General features: G+C 37.7%; 2 protein-coding genes across 2 annotated transcripts in view; both read right to left on the bottom strand.

The window, feature by feature from the left end:
• Positions 1 to 72: 72 nt before the first annotated feature.
• Positions 73 to 10434, bottom strand: trpv6 (transient receptor potential cation channel, subfamily V, member 6). The gene is made up of 16 exons (XM_041794150.1): positions 10304 to 10434; positions 10092 to 10189; positions 9766 to 9888; positions 7887 to 8027; positions 7601 to 7699; positions 7302 to 7477; positions 7036 to 7182; positions 6856 to 6935; positions 6635 to 6770; positions 4391 to 4477; positions 4232 to 4308; positions 3971 to 4136; positions 2230 to 2296; positions 1833 to 2101; positions 1641 to 1747; positions 73 to 331 (listed from the first exon to the last, which is right to left on the bottom strand). The coding sequence occupies exons 1-16, from the start codon at positions 10432 to 10434 to the stop codon at positions 73 to 75; spliced, it is 2163 nt and encodes a 720-aa protein (XP_041650084.1).
• Positions 10435 to 16731: 6297 nt separating this feature from the next.
• The window catches only part of ephb6 (eph receptor B6), a 34492-nt gene continuing 31528 nt past the window's right edge, over positions 16732 to 19695 (bottom strand). The window contains exons 15-17 of the mRNA XM_041794149.1: positions 19094 to 19278; positions 18824 to 18982; positions 16732 to 17962 (exon numbers count right to left, since the gene is read on the bottom strand). Of these exons, the coding sequence (XP_041650083.1) occupies positions 17857 to 17962; positions 18824 to 18982; positions 19094 to 19278 (450 nt within the window). The 3' untranslated portion in view covers positions 16732 to 17856. The remainder of the gene's footprint in view (positions 17963 to 18823; positions 18983 to 19093; positions 19279 to 19695) is intronic.

The raw sequence follows: 19695 nt of genomic DNA, 5'->3' as shown, positions 1-19695 counted from the left end.
TGAAGTTTTCATCAGCATGACTCAGAAAAATGAAGCCCTCAGAGGGCTCACTTAATGTCCAGGTAGTCTCTTTCACACATATTTAATGTCCTGATCTTCCTCTGCCTCTTCCATCTCCATCTCCAAACCAAGAGCACTGTGGCGGATCATCTGCCACCCTGTCAGCGACCTCCTCTTGTTATAACCCCCTCTGTTTTTAGGTCTGAGTTTGGGGGTCCCTGACATCGACCCTTTTGTTGCATCAGTCTTTTCCTCCTTTTCGTCCTCTTTGGAGAAAGCTTTGATGTAGCGCCGCATCTTCTGGAACATTGGGTCGTTTCTGTCCTCGACTCTGCAAATGTGACAGGGATACGATATTTGTGGAAATTACATTTGTAAGACTAAAACTAGACTTTTAAAGTTTCTGTATCCCTCAAAGTTGGACTAACACACCTCAATAATGCTGCTGAGGAACAATTTACTCCTCCATGTGCACTATAAATCAAACCAAAATCAGCCTAGGCATTCTGAGAGTGCTCCACAGTGAAATGGCAAATGTCAACTGTGTGCTATGAGAAGAAATAGACCAATCAAATAAGGTCGAATGGGAACTACCTGAAAGAGGCATACTGCCATCTACCATAGCAGAGTCAGAGATACATACTTCCAGCATTAATTCTCCCTGGTGCTTGTTAACTGGGACATGACGGAGTCCATTTAAATGGTCCTATTGAGTTATAACCATTGCTTGATTTATCTGTGCACATAAATGCACTGAAGCTGCAGAAGCAAAAAACTTCCTGTTTTTCAGTTTAAATTAGTCACTCTGTATAAATATAAACAACATGCCCTGGTTGCATCCTGTTCAGCCATAAATCAAACCAAAACATCACGGGACAGGGAATGATAGGTTGGCATCATTTAGAGTGAGAATATACGCAGAAGGGATGGCTTGTAGCAGGGCTGCCCTCAGATTTGGCTGGGCCCCTGATAAACTCAGAGAATGGGCCCCCAGTAGCATTGTTGTTAGTCTCCCAGCTAAAAGTTACTTAATTTTGGAACTAAATAGTGTGTAAAGCTAATATTGGGTTCTGATGTTGAAATTGTTTACTCGACCCACTTTTTAATCCTTTTACCCCAGTTTCTGCCCATTTTGACCACTTTGCCCATATCTGCCACTGTCATTCCAATTTTGCCTTTTTTTTGACATGTATTTAATTTTTTTTTACTGATGTCCCATCAGTCAACATAAAAGAGGCAAAGATTAAGACATATACAGCAAAGAAGGCCCCAGTATTTTGGTCTCAGATTCCTCTTTGATGATTGTTGTGCCATCCATTTACTCGTATAGTCCCTTCTCTATACAAATACCTTGGCACTGGGTATATGTAATCAACAACTGCAGGTTGATTATCAATCTCAGAAACTGGAAATAACTTCATTATTATCTTATGTCTACACTAGCTTTCCAAACCATGTGAAACAACATGTAAAAACTTGAATCAAACCAATTTTCACTGAACATAACCAGCATGTGTGGCAATCTCAGGATTTGAAGTCCTAAAATTGGATTCCCTGACAGAGAACAATGTTTTTTAGATGAAACTATATTTCTATAGCTCAAAGCTTCCTCTGTCCCTGTCACTGTAGTTACGTCATACCTTAAATACCAGCGCTCTGTCAGGCCATAGTTTAGCCCACAAACCCCGAGCCGAGGCCAAAGACAGCGAGGCAGCCGCCTCTCCAGCATTAAAGTTGTGGCCACCACCTGCAAACATCACTGCAGCTGTAACCATGACACAGTAACACACAGGGATGAGATGAGAAGGTGCTTCTATAGTGTTTCTCTTTACCTGAGTCCTCCAGAGCTCATCTCTCTCCTGAGCCACCCTCCAGTGTGTGTCGCTCATCATGGCTATGAGAAGATTCAACAGCAGGATGTAGGAGACAACAGAAAAGGCACAATGCAGCACATGGACGATTGGTGGGGTGGCAATAGTGTGGTCCACAGGCAAATCTATGAGGCCCACGCTTAGCTCAAACTGGGAGAAGAGGGTCACGGGGAATGAGCGGTATGCAGGGATGGACTCAGGCTCCTGGGTCATGTATACCATCCACAGTGCTGAGGGAAACATTCAAAAAAATATTCCAAACATAAAAAGTAAAGAACTATGTTATTTAAAACATATCTTCCCTTACAAATTTTGTGAGGGTTAAATATTTGTTATATGTTGCTCAGAATATACTCACAGGTGGAAAAACCAATGAGCACAATGAAACTCAGCCACATGAACTTTGTCAGGTCTCCAAATATAATCTAGGGGGAAATGAGACACAAAGTAGGTCAGCATGCAAACACAAATAGGGGAACCTCAAAACCCAGAACAGCAATTAAATACATCCACTTCCAAAACTTTTCAGCACAGGTGTGGATCAAGTTACTATGTCTACATGACTCATAAGCTCCCATTGACAATTTTAACTCAGAAGCTTTTTTTCTGTGTGTCACTCAGGGCAACTGAATGGTGCCAACATGCTTATATGATGCCAACTCTTTTTGGGGGCTCTCAGTACAAATGTAAGGTAAATATTGTCGATGTTATAATACATTGTAATGCTACAGAAATTGACAATTTTGGGTAGCACCTTAATTTTAGTAGGCCCCAGTTACCTAGTAATTTTATTTTAATACGTAGTATTTATCTAATAATTTCTCAAGAATAAGGTAATTACCTAGTAATAAGTTGGCATTTCATCAAGTAATAGCTCGTTAATATTAAGGAAGTATACCAGCAATAATGTTAAAGAATTACTTTTATCAAGTAATTCTTTCTAATATTGTTGCAATACTCTGGCAATTAGGTGGTATCTACCCAAACCCTAACCCTTCAACCTTAACCCTTTCCCTGACACTTGCAATACCCTGGCAGTTCTCTGTAATTAGGTGGTATACCAAGTAATTTCTTAGAAACATTCAATTAAAGTGTGTTCTTCCAGAATATTTTCAATTTTTAAGGTTAGGGTTAACAATTATTACTATAAACTGACTAGGTAATTAGGACCCACTCAAATAAAGTGTTACCCAATTTAGTTTTTATTACCCAAAGATTTAAAAGTGGTTTTAAATATCTTGTTATTCTGGGGATGAATTGTCTGTTGTTTTCAATAAGACAAAATACCCCAAATTTAATTATTAAATGTAATGAAGAAATATATAAAAGGAATTCTTTGCATTTTTAAAAGTAGATAATTAAAAGAGTAATATATATTTTTGTAGCTGACTTTAATCTTGAGTCCTTAAAAATCACGTTAAAACAGTATTTTGATCTATTGTATTCTTAATTTATAGTTATACCCAGGCGAAAATAAAAGCATTAAAACTTTCTTGATTTATGTAAAAAAAAAATCTCTATATAGTAAATGAACAGTGAATAAAACAATATATATATATATCTCCTTACCCTAATGATAACATCTGGTCAGTAGTGGCATGCTAACATTAGCAGTTGGCATACTGGTTTTTGGTATCTAACAGACTTCATAATTCTTATCGAAGGTAACGGTTTAAAAATCGTATTACTGAATTTGAGCGCCACCTATGAAAACAACGACATCATGTGAACAGGCACCATTGTTTTCAGAGAAGATTTTGGGCCTTTACAACTCTGGTAAGAAAACACTTTCTGCAACGATAACATGCAGAATGTTCAGAAACTATCAGCTTGTAATTTGTGTCATGTGTGTATTATGACGTTTTATCGTGTTATGTTTAGATATGGTAAACTGAATTTTATCAAGGGCGGATAACTGGCAGTTGAGTATGCTAGCTTTGCTCAAAGGACAGTGTTGTTTTTTTGGTGTGTGTGTGTGTGTGTAACCAGCTCTTACGTTAGTTTGGGATTTACAAGGAATCTTAAAATCATTAGTTCGGTTTCAGACTATCTTTTGGTGGTCATAAATCCATAACCACTGTGTCCGTGCTGAGTCTTACCTTCTGTATCATGATGACGTAAGGGCCGAGCATCTCAAAACCACGGGCGAAGAACATAACGTTACACCAGCCGAGGACTAAACACACCGCCATCACCACGGCCTCTCCCTGCACCCCACAGGTTCTGAACACACAGAGCAGCACCACCAAACAGGCGTAGCTAATGCTGGACAAATCAAATATCAAGACAAACGAAATGGGTTAGAATTTCCTCAGATATATATGACTTTATTATACTGCATTAAAAGGGGTTTTACTCACAGGATAACATGGAAGGGGCCTCCTAGAGCTGTCTGTCCAAAATAACGTTTTGCCCCAACTCTCAGTATGTCAGGAATCTGTCGGCGGAGGGGATTCATTTTAGGACGACAGTGAAAATGATAGTATGCAATTTGTAAGAGGCATGTTTCATAATTTCACCTCTAGCAGCAGGATGAGTAAAGCACCCAGGACACTGATGATCTCACCCACCAGCCGCAGGTTGTCCTCATATGTCAGGTAACTTTCCTGAGGCACACAAAGAGGAGATAAAGGTGTTGAAATATTGAAAGCATAATATAGTGAGTTAATGGTGTGCACCGTGTCCCATGCAAGGCAGGGCTACATACAGGGCTACAGTACATATGTGTACATACATATCGTGTCAGATTAGAAGTTTAAAGCTCCTGTGAAGAGTGTTAAAAATGGTTATGAAACAGAAATGAACTCTTGATACCACATCATGACTTGAAAGACAAACAATACCATCAGCATGAACACGGATTAATTCTAATGATGTTTCAAAATGCAGCCACAGGGTTTGAGCAGACAAGGTCAACTGCAGGCTGCCATACAACCCCCAAAGATTCTTGATGATGTATACATTTGAGTGTTTATAGAAACCAGTAAAGATTCTGTTTTGAAGAATATATTACATACTAATGTACAGGACAAGGCATGTAAAAGATAAACATTTCTGCTTTGTCCACAAGGGGCAACAAAATCAGCACAAATCAAAAATGACTACTATGAGCTTTAAGCTCTGACTACTTCCTCCGTTTATAGTGTTTTTGTGATACTTAAAAAAAATAACATTTTTTTGCTTACTGTGAATATATTTTTGAATTGCTAGCTTGCATAAACAGGGGCTCTCCTTTCCTGAAACATTTCATCTAAGGTTGCCTTAACCCTTTAAAGCCAGTTGTATCATATTTGATACACAATTTTGTGTCTTATCAACATGATCAATAATATCCTTAAAAACCTGTTGTATACAATCATATAAATGATAAAAATGCCATTCGATGAATTATCAGTTGCAAAAAATACCCAATGTGTCTAAAGTGTTACAATAAATATATATATGAAATTTTATTGCAGTCTTTTCTTCTGATTTCAGCAGTAGGTTAGGTAAACATCGCTTTTCCAAAAAAATGACAATTTTCTGGCTGTTATTTGAGGTAATGGATTAAGTTACTTCTTCATATTATATAAGTGTACAATATTTTTGTACACTAAAAAGGAAGAAACCAGGCACTTTGAGCATGAACACCATAAAAATGAGGAAGGAAATACTTGAATAGTCTTTATTATAATTGCCTAGTCATTTAAAAAGCCAATATATTTTGACCGTTGATGTCTTTGTAAACAAACATTTGCGATGTGGCCACATCCTTCCGTTTTCTGTTGAAACTGTCTACTTGGCTTTCTAAAAGTTTTTCACAGCCCTTCTACTTAACTGCACTGAGCAGCCGGTCATCACCCATTTTCCCGAAACCAGCTTTTCTCAAACTTCAGTTCACTTTGCTCCAACTTGAGATATGAAAATATGATGGGGCCCACTAAAACCGTACTTGTACAGCCGTAACAAGAGGTTCAAACATTTATATTTCGTTTTTCATATTTTTGTCACATAAACAGGAGATTTCAATGCCAATGCTTTGCATTCAGGTAGACTAACATCACTTGGAAAGTATTTGTGGGTTCACAAAGTACAATTAATGAGCCACTGCTATTCATTTTGTTTTAATCAGGCATCTCAAAGCCACTTAAATATTCGTTTTGTTATATGTATTTCTGAAAGCACACTTTTTGGTCCAGCAAACTCTTTGCTAGTAGCATAAATGTCTCTGAAGATACTTATAAATTCTCAAAATCTGGAAATAAGCGGCATAGTAGAACGTTTAACAAGTTTGTCACTAGTTAATCCAATGCCAGTTTAACTGTGACACCAGTTGTATACATCAGAAAAAATAAATGATACAAAGGTGATGAGTGAAAACTTCTGGCTGTGATCAAGTAATTTATGATCCTTTAAAAAGTTCTTTTTTTGTTTTGTTTTTTGTTTTGTGATTTTCAGCTATTGTAAATGACCTCATGTGGCCCACCTACAGTTCCTCTGGGGCCCATCAGTGGGCCCTGGCTCACACTTGGGGAAGCACTGCTCTGATCTAATATCTTTATTGGGCTTTTGTCAGTTTGTAAAGGTTTAAACAATTCACTGCTACTATTATGACTTTATAATAATACACATACTATTGAATTTGTCATTATTATTGGGAATAAGATTAATATACCAAAGTGAACCACAATTGTACTTTAACCATTCTAAACTATTGATAAACATTCAATTTAATGCTAAATCATGAAATATTACATTAATGTAAAGTCATTACTCTTACACACATTGAGTGTTTTCTGGACTCGTATGGTCTTGTCCATATCAGACTTCGTGTAGTTCTCCGGAGCGTCCTTTAGAGGGCGATATGCACAACACAGTGTGAAGGTCCCGATGTACAGGAGATACAGTAACATGAGCAGCCTAACAGAAGAAAGAGAGAGAAAAACACAGTTAAACAAAACCAGGTACACTAAAAGTTGCGATATGACTTAACTCTGGTTTTTACCTGAAGTAATGTTTTCCATACAAGTTCCATTTCAGACTGACCAGCTGCCTCACTGGGGTCACCTCTAGGATCCCTCTGGCCTGAAGAGCAAAAGAAAATTCATTTAAAGTTCTCCTCAGGTGTGTATTCACATCTTTATTTCTTTCTGTAGGCTCACCAGATTTCACCTTGTGTTGTTACCTCTCTTTGGTGACTGCCCACGATGAGCTCTAGCACTGACATGTCATCAGCCCACGAGTCAATCTCAGTCAAGTCGTATAGGTTAGAAGTCAGAGGGCCTAGACTCCACTGCACTACGCGTCTTTTATTAACCAAGTGCTGAAAAGCCTGAGAGAGACACAGGGAGCGGATCATGACAGTGAGGACAGAATTAGAGACACGGTCTGCTCCAACATTCATGCTGACTTTTCACCATGTGAGTCCCATCGTCCCCACCCTGCTCTCACCACAATGTTTCCCTCTTTAGCAGCCAGTTTGAAAGGTGTGAGGCCTCTGAAGTTTGGCACCATGTCGAGCGGCACTGAATGGTCCAGCTCTGCATCACGTGCCATAATCAGGTCGATGGCCTGGCATGCTATCGTCTTGTTGGGCTGCACAACTAAAATGTGAAGCACTGTGTTACCTAGGCAGAAAATAAGGTGGGAGAAAAGTTAATGTAGATAAGGGACCGTAATTATAAGAAAAGAAAAGACACATTTTGACTGATGTGATGATGTAAAAATGAAGACAAGGATGTATTTCCTACCACGGTAGTCCTGGACTCTGGTGCTGGCTCCTGCTTCGATCACCATTGAAATAATGTCCTCATTCCCCGCACATGCAGCGAAAGACAGGACATGCTCCCCTGATAACCAAATGTTCATTTTGAGACACACTGTTGGTTTTTGTCACTTACCATAAGATTGTGAATTATAATCATTTATCTGAAGCTCTGGTTTAAAATAACTTCCTCTCATTTTCCATCCACAGTCATTAGGAACAATCATGGCCTTGGAAACCCTCTATATTTTACTGTAATCACACTGACTCACCGTAGTATATGAGTCCTCCTATCCTCTTCCTGAAGTACAGACCAGTGACTCGAGGTGTGGCTACGTCACCCCCTCGACTGATCAGACGATGAACCAGGTTGATGTTCTGATTCACCACAGCGATGTGGAGAGGGGTAACACCTGGTCAGAGCAGGAAAGCAGCAAACATCAGCACACTGTATCTAACTCACCATTTTATGTTGCCAGTTAAATCTTATTTTAAGAGCTAAATGATTTATTTGACTGAGCTTAAAGCTCCTGTGAGGTGAGGAGCAAAGGGAAGTTCTCTGGATAAAAAGTTTTATTGAAGATGTATTTATGGGATTTGGTGCTCAGGTTCTCAGGTTTGAGATTCAGGTTTGAGGTTATTGGTAAAAACAAAAAAAAATTACGAGAGACCAAACTTTTTAAGGGATGCACAACATTTGATTTTTGGCAATATCCAATATGCTGCTATTTGTAAAATAAATTTAGCCGTTACCGACATTAATACCAATATTTCAGTGTTATTTAGACCTTAAACTGCAGACCCTAAAATAGACAATTTTAAGCTTTAGGAAGAACAATCAACAATTTTCAGTCCTTAAAACAATCTTTAGAGTGTAAGGAATGAGGATTAATAAAGGAAAAGACTTCCGCTGACATTGGTCCATTCTAAAACTTTACTAACTTGTTTGTTCTTACAGTGAATATTTACTGCTAACATAGGCATCTTTTATACCCAAAATATTTGTTGTAAATATCAGCAGTAGTTTTAATATCTGTTGATACAATAATTCACTTTTTAAGCCAATATCTGCAGATACTGAAATCACATCAGTAATGTCGTGCTTCCCTATTTGTTTTAGTTTTTTTAAGTTGTAAATTTATGATTAAAAAAAAAAAAAAAAATCAAAATTTATAAGTTCATCAGGTCGTAAGTTTTGGATAAAAACTTGAAATATTTTAGTTTAAAAAGGTGGCAAATTTACAGGACAGAAAACATAGATGTCTAGAGAAAATAAAGAAGTCCTGCACAGGGTTCCCATGGATCACTGCTAGGTCGTAGACTTGAATTCTGAAATTAAAGGCCAGAAAAAGTCTTATTTTTACTTGGGAGGGTCTTAGATATTAGATGATATTTTGGCCAAGACATGTTTTTATCCAATCCTTATTTTCTAGCCAAATTTATTTGTATGCTTGTTGCACATATACTAAAAAATATCGCTACAAGTTATATTGATAGAAATGAGCCACTTAAAGTGTGTTAAATCATTCAGTTGGGTTGTTTATGACCAAATAAAATCTTTGTTCTTTACCAATTGATGTTTTATTAAATGTGTATTAAATCAGAACGTTCAGCTCTGTCCTGTGTGCTGAAAAATCTCACTCATCTTTCATTTTGACCATTTGCTGTGCAAAAAGTGGTATTTATTCCTCTCAGTTCAAGTCTTAAAAAGTCTTGAATTTGATTCTAATACGTGTGTAGGAATCCTGCCTGCAGTTGAGAGCCTAATCAAATAACATCTTATATCATGACTGAGCCATAAGGAAATTCTTCTGTTAATCACTTTATCATTAGTGTCTGGATTTTGAAGAGACTTGCTATAAACTTGGGCTATTCGGCAGAAAACCACACACTGACAGCATCAGAGAGGCAACTATGTTACAACTACTGTTATGAGTTTGTTTTCTCATAAATGTATGACTTTTCAATGTGACATTTTCTAGTTTAAAAGGTCAAAATGTCTGACCTTTAAACTGAAACTGAGTTTGGTTTTTCATGGATTTACAGTCTCAAAAATGTTATAGAAATTAACAAATCCTCTTATGTTTTTTAATATTAAAAGTGGACCTAATACACATTCAAATATTTTTTTGTGTGTCTTTGTGTGTTAACCTTGAAAGAGCTCAGAAGTCATGGGCTCATTGATGAGTTCAGGAGCTCCGTCCATCAGAGCTTCAGCTGCATCCAGGTTATCGTTCATCACAGCAACATGAAGCGCCGTCTCCCCCAGAGCTCCTGAGGGACAAAATTATATTTACTTCACATGTTCAATCTAAAAAGGTCCTAACAGGATGTTGGCAGTGACTCAAAAAGAACATGACAGCAATTAACAAAAAACGTCAGCACTTCAAATGAAGTGCTGAACTTTTATATAGCTGACACAACATGGCCCTTAAAATAATAATACAGGGAAGTGTACAATCACAGCTCAGCCTCACCTCTCTCAAAGATATTAGTGGAGGCACAACTGAGAAGTTTTTTGATGCAGCCAACGCTGTTCTTTTTAGCCGCGTAGAAGAGAGGAATGTCATTTACACTGAGAGAAGAAGAACATATAATACTCAAGAAGATAATACTTTAAATTTAACAATACATGATCTGATTGATTGTGGAAAGGAGTCAAAAAATGTGTACTTTGTCCATGTCTTACTATTTGGTGTAGAGCAAAAACGTCTCATCCAACATCTCGTTCCATCCTTTCTTGTTCTGAAGGCGAAACCTCAGCTGGCTCCACCAGTGGTTGAGCTCACTGGGAGCAGATCTGGCCAGAGACGGAGACATGGACACCTGATGTCTGACTGGAAGGAACACAGGAGGGGAGGTGAGGTCCACACTGGAAGAAAGCAACACCAAGAAAGAGTGTAGAGGTAGGAGGCATTTTTGCCTTTAACATTTATTTTAAAGTTACTTTTATTTACGCTTTTAAGTAAAATACCACAAAAAAAACAAGTAAGAAAAAAGAGAGAACAGTGTCTGTGTCTTACCCTTAAAAAGTAAAAGTCCCACTCTTCAAGTCCTGCTCATATTTAGTCACAACACAAGGTCGGTATTGGAAATGTTACCTTTAAGATGTCCCTTTGGAGAAGTAAAATCCCAGCCGTGTCACCAATATATACATCTGAGCCATGAGGGAGGAGACCTGTGGAAGGGTTGAGAATGAATGGGCGGAGAGGACAGGTAGGACAGAGAGAGTGACGCTTTAATGAGCAGTTAGACGCTCACCGCAGGTCAGGAATCCCACAGAGAAAGTTACACTTTAAAGATTCAGCTCACCGTCAGATCAGGAACTCCTTTATCATGCTGATCTGAAATTATTGCCTGTATTCAGTCACCTAAAAAAGTGGAGAGACGATAGTCCAGTCCCTAGTCCCAGTATACCTCTGCTATCACCAGGCTGGTCTGCATTCCTCTAACCACCACCAAAACCTGCATGGCCACTATGAAATATCTGCAGCATCATGACAGTTAACACATTGCGGTCATTGTTTCTGGTGAACCATGGGGGAAACCTGTTTGTAAATTGCAAGATTGTAAATCTGGACCCTTGTTTGAATTTTAGGCCTGATATCAAAGCTTAACAAGCCAGGCTGCATCAGGCATTTGTGCTATTAAAAAGGGAAAGTTGTAGGGGTTTCACTGAGGTTAAATATGGAGTAAATTAGGCCTGCACTGCATCTTGTCTACATATGCATACAGAGCTTGTATCACTCACATTGATCTGTATTTTCTAATCCTGAAGCAGATAGTCTGAGCTGCACTATTTCTGTCATTCTGGCCTCATTTCTCTGGTAAACTGGGATTATTTTGCGATGTGAAAATGGACATGATGTAGGATTTTCCAGCATGTTGCATCTTGTACACGTAACTGGTTTCATTCACAATGATTTAACATGTTGAGAACCATTGATGTGTCAACAGGAATGCTCCAAAACATGATAATTACCACATAACAAAGACCATAATGATCATTTGTAGGTCAGCAACATCATGACGATTTCCTCTGAAGGCAGAAAACAAAGATAATAGCACTCCTAATTGTGCTTTTGAAAGTCCTTGGCCTTTCTTCCAGAATTAGAATTACGCATTTTAAACCAAGTTAATCTTAATCTCAAATTTTATTTCCACTTCTAAATGAATTGTCTATAAACTGCTGAATCAGTCGACATATACAAATCTCTGGTTATGTTGTGTATCTGTGTTTTTCTGTAGCATTTATAGGCTGTGACTAACAGGCTGGTCAGCCACATGATAAACATGGTTTAAGCAGACTATATAGGAGGCCCTGCTAATGGATGGAGATGTGGCAGTCATTCAGTACTGTGGAGATAATAGCTGTTTACCAGACTCAGAGCACTGTCTTTAAGAAGGGTCATAAAGACTAGTGGCTTCCACTCTGTTAATGTCTTTATTGAGAAACAATAACACCGTAAAAACATGATTCTGTGGTCTGCCCGCCTTCTGTTTCTGAAAAGCAGTTCTTAAAAATGACAATGTTAACAGCAAACAATTATTACTGACACCTCTGCACCGGTCACAGGTGCTATTATTCAGAGTGACTGAACACACGAGAGTTCAGTTTCCATCACTGAAACAAAAGCGTCACATAATCTTATAAATTCAGATTCAACACAAAGTCATCTTTGATTACTCGTAAAAATTTAAACAGGGATATTTGTTGTAGTATCATCTAGAAGTCTAAATTTATACTTAATACATATTTTTCAAGCAAAATTCTATATCATCTGAATTTTTTGCCATTGTCACTTTGCTGTAATGTAATGTAATGTAATGTAATGCTTCTGCTTCTGCAATATTTTTAATCTGTTCCAGAGGAAAAGAGCATATGACCCCATTCACGCTGACCTTCACTGCCTACCAGTCACTTTCAGAAACTGTTTAACATTTTTATTGGTTATTTTTAAAGCCTTACATGGCCAGGCACCCTCTTATATTTCTGATCTTTTAACTTTAAGTAGAGTTTGAGATCCTCCAGCAAGAACTTTATGCTTGTTCCTGAATTTAGACTGGTGACTAAAAATGATCTTACCTTCACTGTTCAAGCCCAAAAGCTTTGTAATCCCAAACACTGTGTCCAGTTTTAAATTATCACTAAATAACTTTGTGCCTTCTATTAACCATTCACTTTTAAACGTTTCATCTCCTGTTGGTATTTGAACATCTCATTGTTCACATCTGTGCCTTTTTACTTGATGTATTTAGATTGTCTCTCCTTTGGGCATCTAGTAACTGGTTTTGAAAGGCCTTTTGTAGATAATTATAATAACTATATTATTAGTATGACTGTATAGAAGATGCTATCAGCATTGAAAGGCATAATAGTCCTTAAGGTCTTAGTAAGAGCATCCAACTGCAGATAGAATACAAGGTATGGCTATTAAATAATGAGACTGCTCACAGTCACACTGAGTGTTAGGTATTCATGCAAAACTACTATATGTTTCCAGTAAGTGACATCTTTGGTTCACTCCTAGCTACCGATCGAAGCGCAATGCATTAACGTCAAATTTATTGGTGAAATTGAACAAAACAGCAGCTGACTTTTTTGGTAAAATAACAGAGTTGTATGGAGAACACTGCATGCTACATGCACGTGTGTTTGAGTGGCACAAAAGATTTTGTGAAGGTAGAGAGGATGTTCAAGATGATGAACGTTTTGGGTGCTCATGCCCCTCCAAAACTTCTGAAAACATTCAACAATTTGATCAAATTATTTCAAATGATGGACGACTCAGTATAAGAATGGTAGCAGAAATAGCCTCCTTTGATAAAGAGTCAGTTCAGCAAATTTTGCATGAACATTTGAACATGACAAAAGTGTGAGCCAAAGTTGTCCCAAAAATTCTGAGTCACAATCAAAGGAAAGAAACACATGCAAATTTGTGGAGACATTTTGGGACAAATTAAAGAAAACCAAAATTTTTTAGGAGTGATTACATGCGATGAAACTTGGATCTTACAATATGATCCTGAGACAAATCATCGTCACCAAAGATGAAGAAAGCACTACAAAGTAAGTCCAAATTCAAGGCCATGTTGATGGTTTTCTTTGACATTAAGGGTATATCTTTGGAGGAGTGGGTTCCAGATGGCTCAATGGTGAATCAGCACCATCACAAACAGATTCTAGAAAAACTGAGAGAAAAAGTCAGAAGAAAGAGACCACAGTTGTGGAAAAATAGTTTCATTTTTCATCAAGACAACATGCCAGCTCACACTCTTGTTAAAGCAGTTTCTGGCCCAAAAACAAATCAATGATTGATCACCCTCCCTATTCACCTGATCTAACACTGTGTGACTTTTCCCTTGTCCTAATTTCAAATTTGTGCTCAAAGAAACATTTTTTGAGTTTGTGTCACAAGTTAAAAAGAGAAGGACAGAGCTTCTGAGACAACTGTCTGAAGAAGACCTACTGCCCCCCTTTGATCAGTGGAAGTAAAGTATGTGAAACTGCTTTTCTGTTGATCAACTACTACAGTAGTTGTTAAGTTTTTATTATCTGGTAGTTTCTGAAGATGAAGGTGGTGATTACATTATAATAAATTGGCATTTTACCATGTAAAAACTTGGAAATATGGTCTATTAAGGAAGTATTTACCTAATAATAATGTAGTAATTATCAAACAATTGTTTTTAAATTGTGGCAGTTCTCTGGTATTTAGGTTGTATTTTACCCTAATATTAAACCAAAAAATTACATATAATTATTTAGAAAGGACTCACTTTAATGTAGTTGGCCAAAATAAAGGAATTTACCTGGGAATTATCAAGCGACTTATATAGAAACATTATAATCTTATGTCAGAGAAATTACTTGGTAAAATTAATACAATTACTACTATGTAAATACTTCCCTAAAATTACTGAGTTATTACTTGATAAAATACCAACTTATTACAAAGCAATTACCTTATTCTTATCCTTATTCCTATTAAATTACTAGGTAATTTGGACCCACTAAAATAAAGTGCTACCTTTTTTCCAGAATTATACTGTAGATTTCTGATAATACTAATGAATTTTAGATTTATAAGAAGCCCCAATGTACTGAAGTAGTACAATATTTATCACAGGAAAGGGCTGGGAGTACCTTTTAAAAATGCCCTTTTAATGTTATAGTTATAATTGTATAATTTTTAAGAGAAATATTAATTTGATTTATAGATAGCCTCAAATTATCTGAAGTAAAAGTACAACTTTGAAAAAAATAATTCATTATAATGTAAGCAGCACTTTAATGTAGCTAATTATGTGTGGCTAATTTTGGCAAGTTCATGTGATTAAAGCCACAGTACTGTGGGTTTAATTACATTTTGATACAAAATGCACTGAAACTAAAAAGTTTGTAATACTAGCTTTCACTAAATCTTACAGGTGACATTGTATTATTTGACTCTGAAATGTAGTGGAAAAAAAGTACGTCATAACTAGGTCTTGTCTGCTATTCCTGTACATTGCACTTATGTTGGACAGTACCTGAGCAGATAAGACTAGCTGGTTTCCTCCAAACACTGGATACATATTTTCAGTGGTTGGAAACATCATGACCTGGACTATTATTTTAAATAAGGATTCAAACTCAGTCTGACCGCTCCATGTATAAATGTACAATGACATTATCAGACAGTGTGACCTCTTATTACATTTAATGTCTGATACAGTTAAATAGAAGACAATGCCAGCTGCCACAGACTGTCAGCGTAATATGGGGGTTTGTGTAGGCATCTTACTATCATTCCGATCTGCTCTGATATCAGCAGGAGAGGGACATGTGGGAAACCGGTGTCTGTCCTGTGACTGCTGCTGATCCCAGCAGATCATAAAGTCTGATTTGACTCAAACCTGCTGATCTGTGGAAGCACAGACCCATTTAACTCACTATCTGATACTGTGAAGGTGATACAAGTTCATGGAGGTGAATATATACAGCTTTTTTTTTTCATCCAGGCGCTTGGTGCTTAGAGTAGCAGAGTTTTCATGCACAGTTATTCTCCCTATAGAGTAAAAGAGGATTAAAAGATGGTAGTTATGTCCTGACTGTAACATCTCAGCATCCATGAATTTGATTGTCATGAAGATTAATTGTGGTTAAAAATGTGTATCACTTGACTGCCATACTTTTAATCTTTCCATTTCAGCCTGTGATTTTTAACAATAGTGGGACAGAGGGGGGAAAGACATGCAACAACAACCGTGGGTTGAGGACTACAGCCAATGTAAATGGGCCTCTGTTCTGACCACTGATCTAAACTGGGCGCTGCAATGCCTTTTAAAAAGGACTGTCAAAAGATTAGAATTTGTCAATCATAAATAAATTCCGAATTGTTTTGAAATTATTCTCCCCTTTTCAACAGATTTTGAAATTCCACTATTTTGCATTTAAAGGGGTTTTTGTTTTGTTTTGTGCTGTATTAAACTGGGGGTTACTTACCTACAGTCTGGATAAAGACTGGAGTTAAAAAAAAGAACATTTGAGAACATTAAAGATCTTGGCATGATCTTAACCACAGAAAAATGAACATTTTTATGGCTTGAAAAGGAAATAAGGAAACAATTATAAGGTAAATTTCTGATATCATAAGGTGCAGATAACTTTTGCCTTGTTCACTGAGCTGTCTGTGATTTTTTTTTAAAGGGAAATAAGACATGAGGGAGCAGTGGGGAACTTAATTAACATCACTGTGACTACAGTGAGATGTTGCTATGGCTTAACTATAGTGTGCTGAAGGGATGTTAAAGCATGCAATAAAAAAACTAAGCATCACTCATGGACCTTAGTTAACTGCAATTAATGCATTAATGCTGACATCCCTATTTTTTTCCACAAAAATGTTGAACAAAAAGAAAAAAAAATGTGTGTTACAGGTAAAAGTGTAGTACAAAGGAAGCTAAGGCAGTATTTTAAATAAAATCATATTTATTTTACAAATTTTCACAAATATGAAGAAGTGGTGAACACTCATACAAATAAACAACTAATAATGTGTGTAGCCTGACACACCTGTCTCAAACTCAAGCACACATCCATACACCCACTCACACACCATTCACACCATCCTGTACAGCATTTACCTGATGTACACACGAACAAAGCCACAAAGCTTTGTTTACAGCACACACACACGTTACAGACACACAGGAACATACTTAAAAAGCATTTCTCCTCCTTCCTTCAAGTGTTAATCAGATCAGATTTTGTCCATCTTTCTCATTTCACACATTCACAAAGATTCAATGACTCAGTGTTTTTACTCTTGTAGTCAAACAATAAAGAGGTGAAGTGTGAAATGTACACATAAAGGTGGGTGCTGTTCACTTCTTTCTTCATCACTGATGAACGTTTGTGTTTGCAGCTGAGGTGATGTTGGTATTGTTGCAGCACATGAGCTCTGCTGTCACCCAGAGCCAGAGTGAGTTGAATAAATGGCTGATACGTCTTTTGAGGAGGGAAAAACATGGCTTACATTTTAAGTTTGTTTTCTGATTTACAGAATTTTGTGGAATACTAACAAACTACACGTTTCTGAGCTCACCATTCAGCATTAGCTGCTTGGCAGTACTCTTCCCCTTTTTTTTTGCTAACAAGTTTAAGCATTTGGCTTTTAAAGTCTGGAGGAAGTGATATAACTTTACAAACAAGTCAAAAAATTGTAGAAAAAGGCTTTGATTGTCTTCACGCAATTCTTTGTGTGGAGATTTCTCCATAAGAATAAAAAAGAAACATTTTTATAGTTTTTCTTGTAGTCACTGAGGGTGGGGACAATATAAAAGTTTGATGGAGGGACAGTTGTGGAAGAGGAGGTGAGAGGTAGGACTAAAGATGAGTGAGGAGAGAAGAAGGCAGACAACAATAAAGTGAATTTTTTAGAGATAAAAAAATCAAGAAATCTTCAAAGTCCTCCTCCTCCTCCTCCTTAGCAAATCCCTACCCTCACTTAGACCAGGACTGCAGCTCCCATAGTGCATCACTTCTCTGTGACTGGCAGGTAGTCTGGTCTGTTCCTTTTCACTCCTTCTGGTTGTTATGTGTCGGGTTTTTTAGATGAAAAAAAAAACAAACAAAAAGACAGACTGGTTTGGTTTAAAATGTGCTCCCTCATAAGTGCGTGTTTGAGAAACCAGACACAAGCAGATGAATGTGAAAACCATAGAAGTCCACGGCATTGGGTGAAACGTGGGTGGATTTCACACCTCCACCTGTCCCTGCGACAGATAGGCTCTGAGCTGCTGGGCTGCACTGACAATCTTCCTCTGATGTCCCAGCAGGTTCACCCCGAGGTTCTGGACGTCACTGAAGAGAGGACAGATGAACCCAGGTTAGTTTAGCACTCCACTCAGGCATGTTGACTAGGATCTGTATAACCTATGAATCAAAGTGTTTTTAAAGAGAAATCAGTCAAGTACTGATGTTTTATCTTCTGATTTCTGTTTTACTATTCTATTGGATAATGTATCTCACATATAAAGGCATCTCTGTTGATGTTGAGGGTGCTACCACCTTTGTGTATTCTTCACTAATTTAGTGTATTTTAAAGTCTGATATAGAGACAGCCGTTGCAAATTGGCCAAGGCTACACATGTTGTGATATCTGGCAGTGGTTTGCTTACAGAGAAACACAAAATTATGAGCCTCCCATGAAACATTTCACTGTTTAAAAGTATTTCCCAAGTTCTCTTAAACAGAGCAAGGAATTTTGACCAGGGTCCCCTTTAGAACTGACCTTTTATTTGTTTAGTCATAACGCAAATCACTGTTGTGCAATCATTAAATTTAACTCTGTAGATCAAATTTGAAAAGACATTTTTGTGGGACATTTTGAGCTGGAAAAATGAAAATAGTGTAATACATTATATTCCAGCTGGTTGTCCATTATCCATGATACAACATACTGTAATTAAACATTTTTTCAAGTTTGTTACTTTCAGGAAATCACATCCAAGATAAAAAAAAATCCAGTAATTTTTTCATACAAAAGAAACCTGGTTTAAATATAAAGCACTAGGAGGGGAAGATGTCAGTCTAAAACTCTTCATGTGCTTTGAAAAGGTTTGATGAATCTAGAAAATCCTCTTATTGTCATGTACTGTAATGGACAAGAGCGACTGCAGTCTATTCCTGAGCTCTATTACAGTAAAAAATGTCTTCACTTACTCCATGGTGAGCCTGCTCACTCTGTCTAAAGAGTCCAGGTTCGCCTGTTCGAACTCATCCTGATACCTCTCCATCCTCAGAGCCTTCAGCCAATCACTGACTGTTGCCACTGCTGATAAGTCTGTGGGGGTGGGACTGAGCAGTGGCTGGGAGCAGCTTCTGTATGGTGGAAATGTAAAAAATAAAATCGTGAGACTCTATAAGCATGGCAGATTGTTCATCACCTGCTGATCTGACACGTTCTGCACGAACAGGAAGCAGCAGCCTCACCGTGTTGGCTCCGCCTTCAGGGAGGCAGGGTGTCTGATGAGCCTGTCCAAAGAGGACAGGACTGAGTCGAAGCCTGGCCGGTCCCCTCGGTCTCCCTGCCAGCACTGAAGCATCAGAGAGTGGAGGGCAGCAGGGCAGTTATGGGGGGCAGGAAGACGATACTGGTCTGCTACTGCCTTCATCACCTGCAGAGATAAAAGCGAAATTACAGGTATAGCAGTGAAGCAGATGGCATTAGAAGTCTGTTATTGCCTGACATTAAAGGTCATGGACCACCAATGGGCTGTTAGAGCGACTCAGAAAATTATTCAAATGTAGTCTGCCTGGTACTTTGTCATCATTTAAATGAGTATGTTAAAGAAGAGGGGGCAGGGAGAGGGCACACATAATAAAAAATTCCCAGTGAGACAGATTTTTTACTTTCTACAAGAATTAAATGGCAAATTTTTGATTTGGTACACCTTTTTTAATCTGAAGTCTAACAGCTACTTTGCAGGTATGATTCTTTGTGTTTTAGATGGTGTTTACTACTTTGTCTTTCAATGCAGTGTCAAATATGTGTCTAGGCAGATGTAAACAGTGCACATTGTAGTTTGTATTTG

This window comes from Cheilinus undulatus, linkage group 8 (assembly GCF_018320785.1).
Source record: "Cheilinus undulatus linkage group 8, ASM1832078v1, whole genome shotgun sequence".
NCBI lineage: Eukaryota > Metazoa > Chordata > Actinopteri > Labriformes > Labridae > Cheilinus > Cheilinus undulatus.
Note: the sequence above shows the minus strand (reverse complement) of the source record. Positions and strands in the feature narration are given on the sequence as shown.

What these genes read in the sequence shown, in the direction of transcription:
- trpv6 (XM_041794150.1), bottom strand. Translation starts at nt 10,434, where the DNA reads ATGTCTCCGTCTCTGGCCAGATCTGCTCCCAGTGAGCTCAACCACTGG. An exon ending in TGGGCAGTCACCAAAGAGAG is followed by an intron (nt 6,936 to 7,035) that starts GTAACAACACAA and finishes TTTGCTCTTCAG; the next exon opens with GCCAGAGGGATCCTAGAGGT. An exon ending in TACTCATCCTGCTGCTAGAG is followed by an intron (nt 4,309 to 4,390) that starts GTGAAATTATGA and finishes CTCCGCCGACAG; the next exon opens with ATTCCTGACATACTGAGAGT.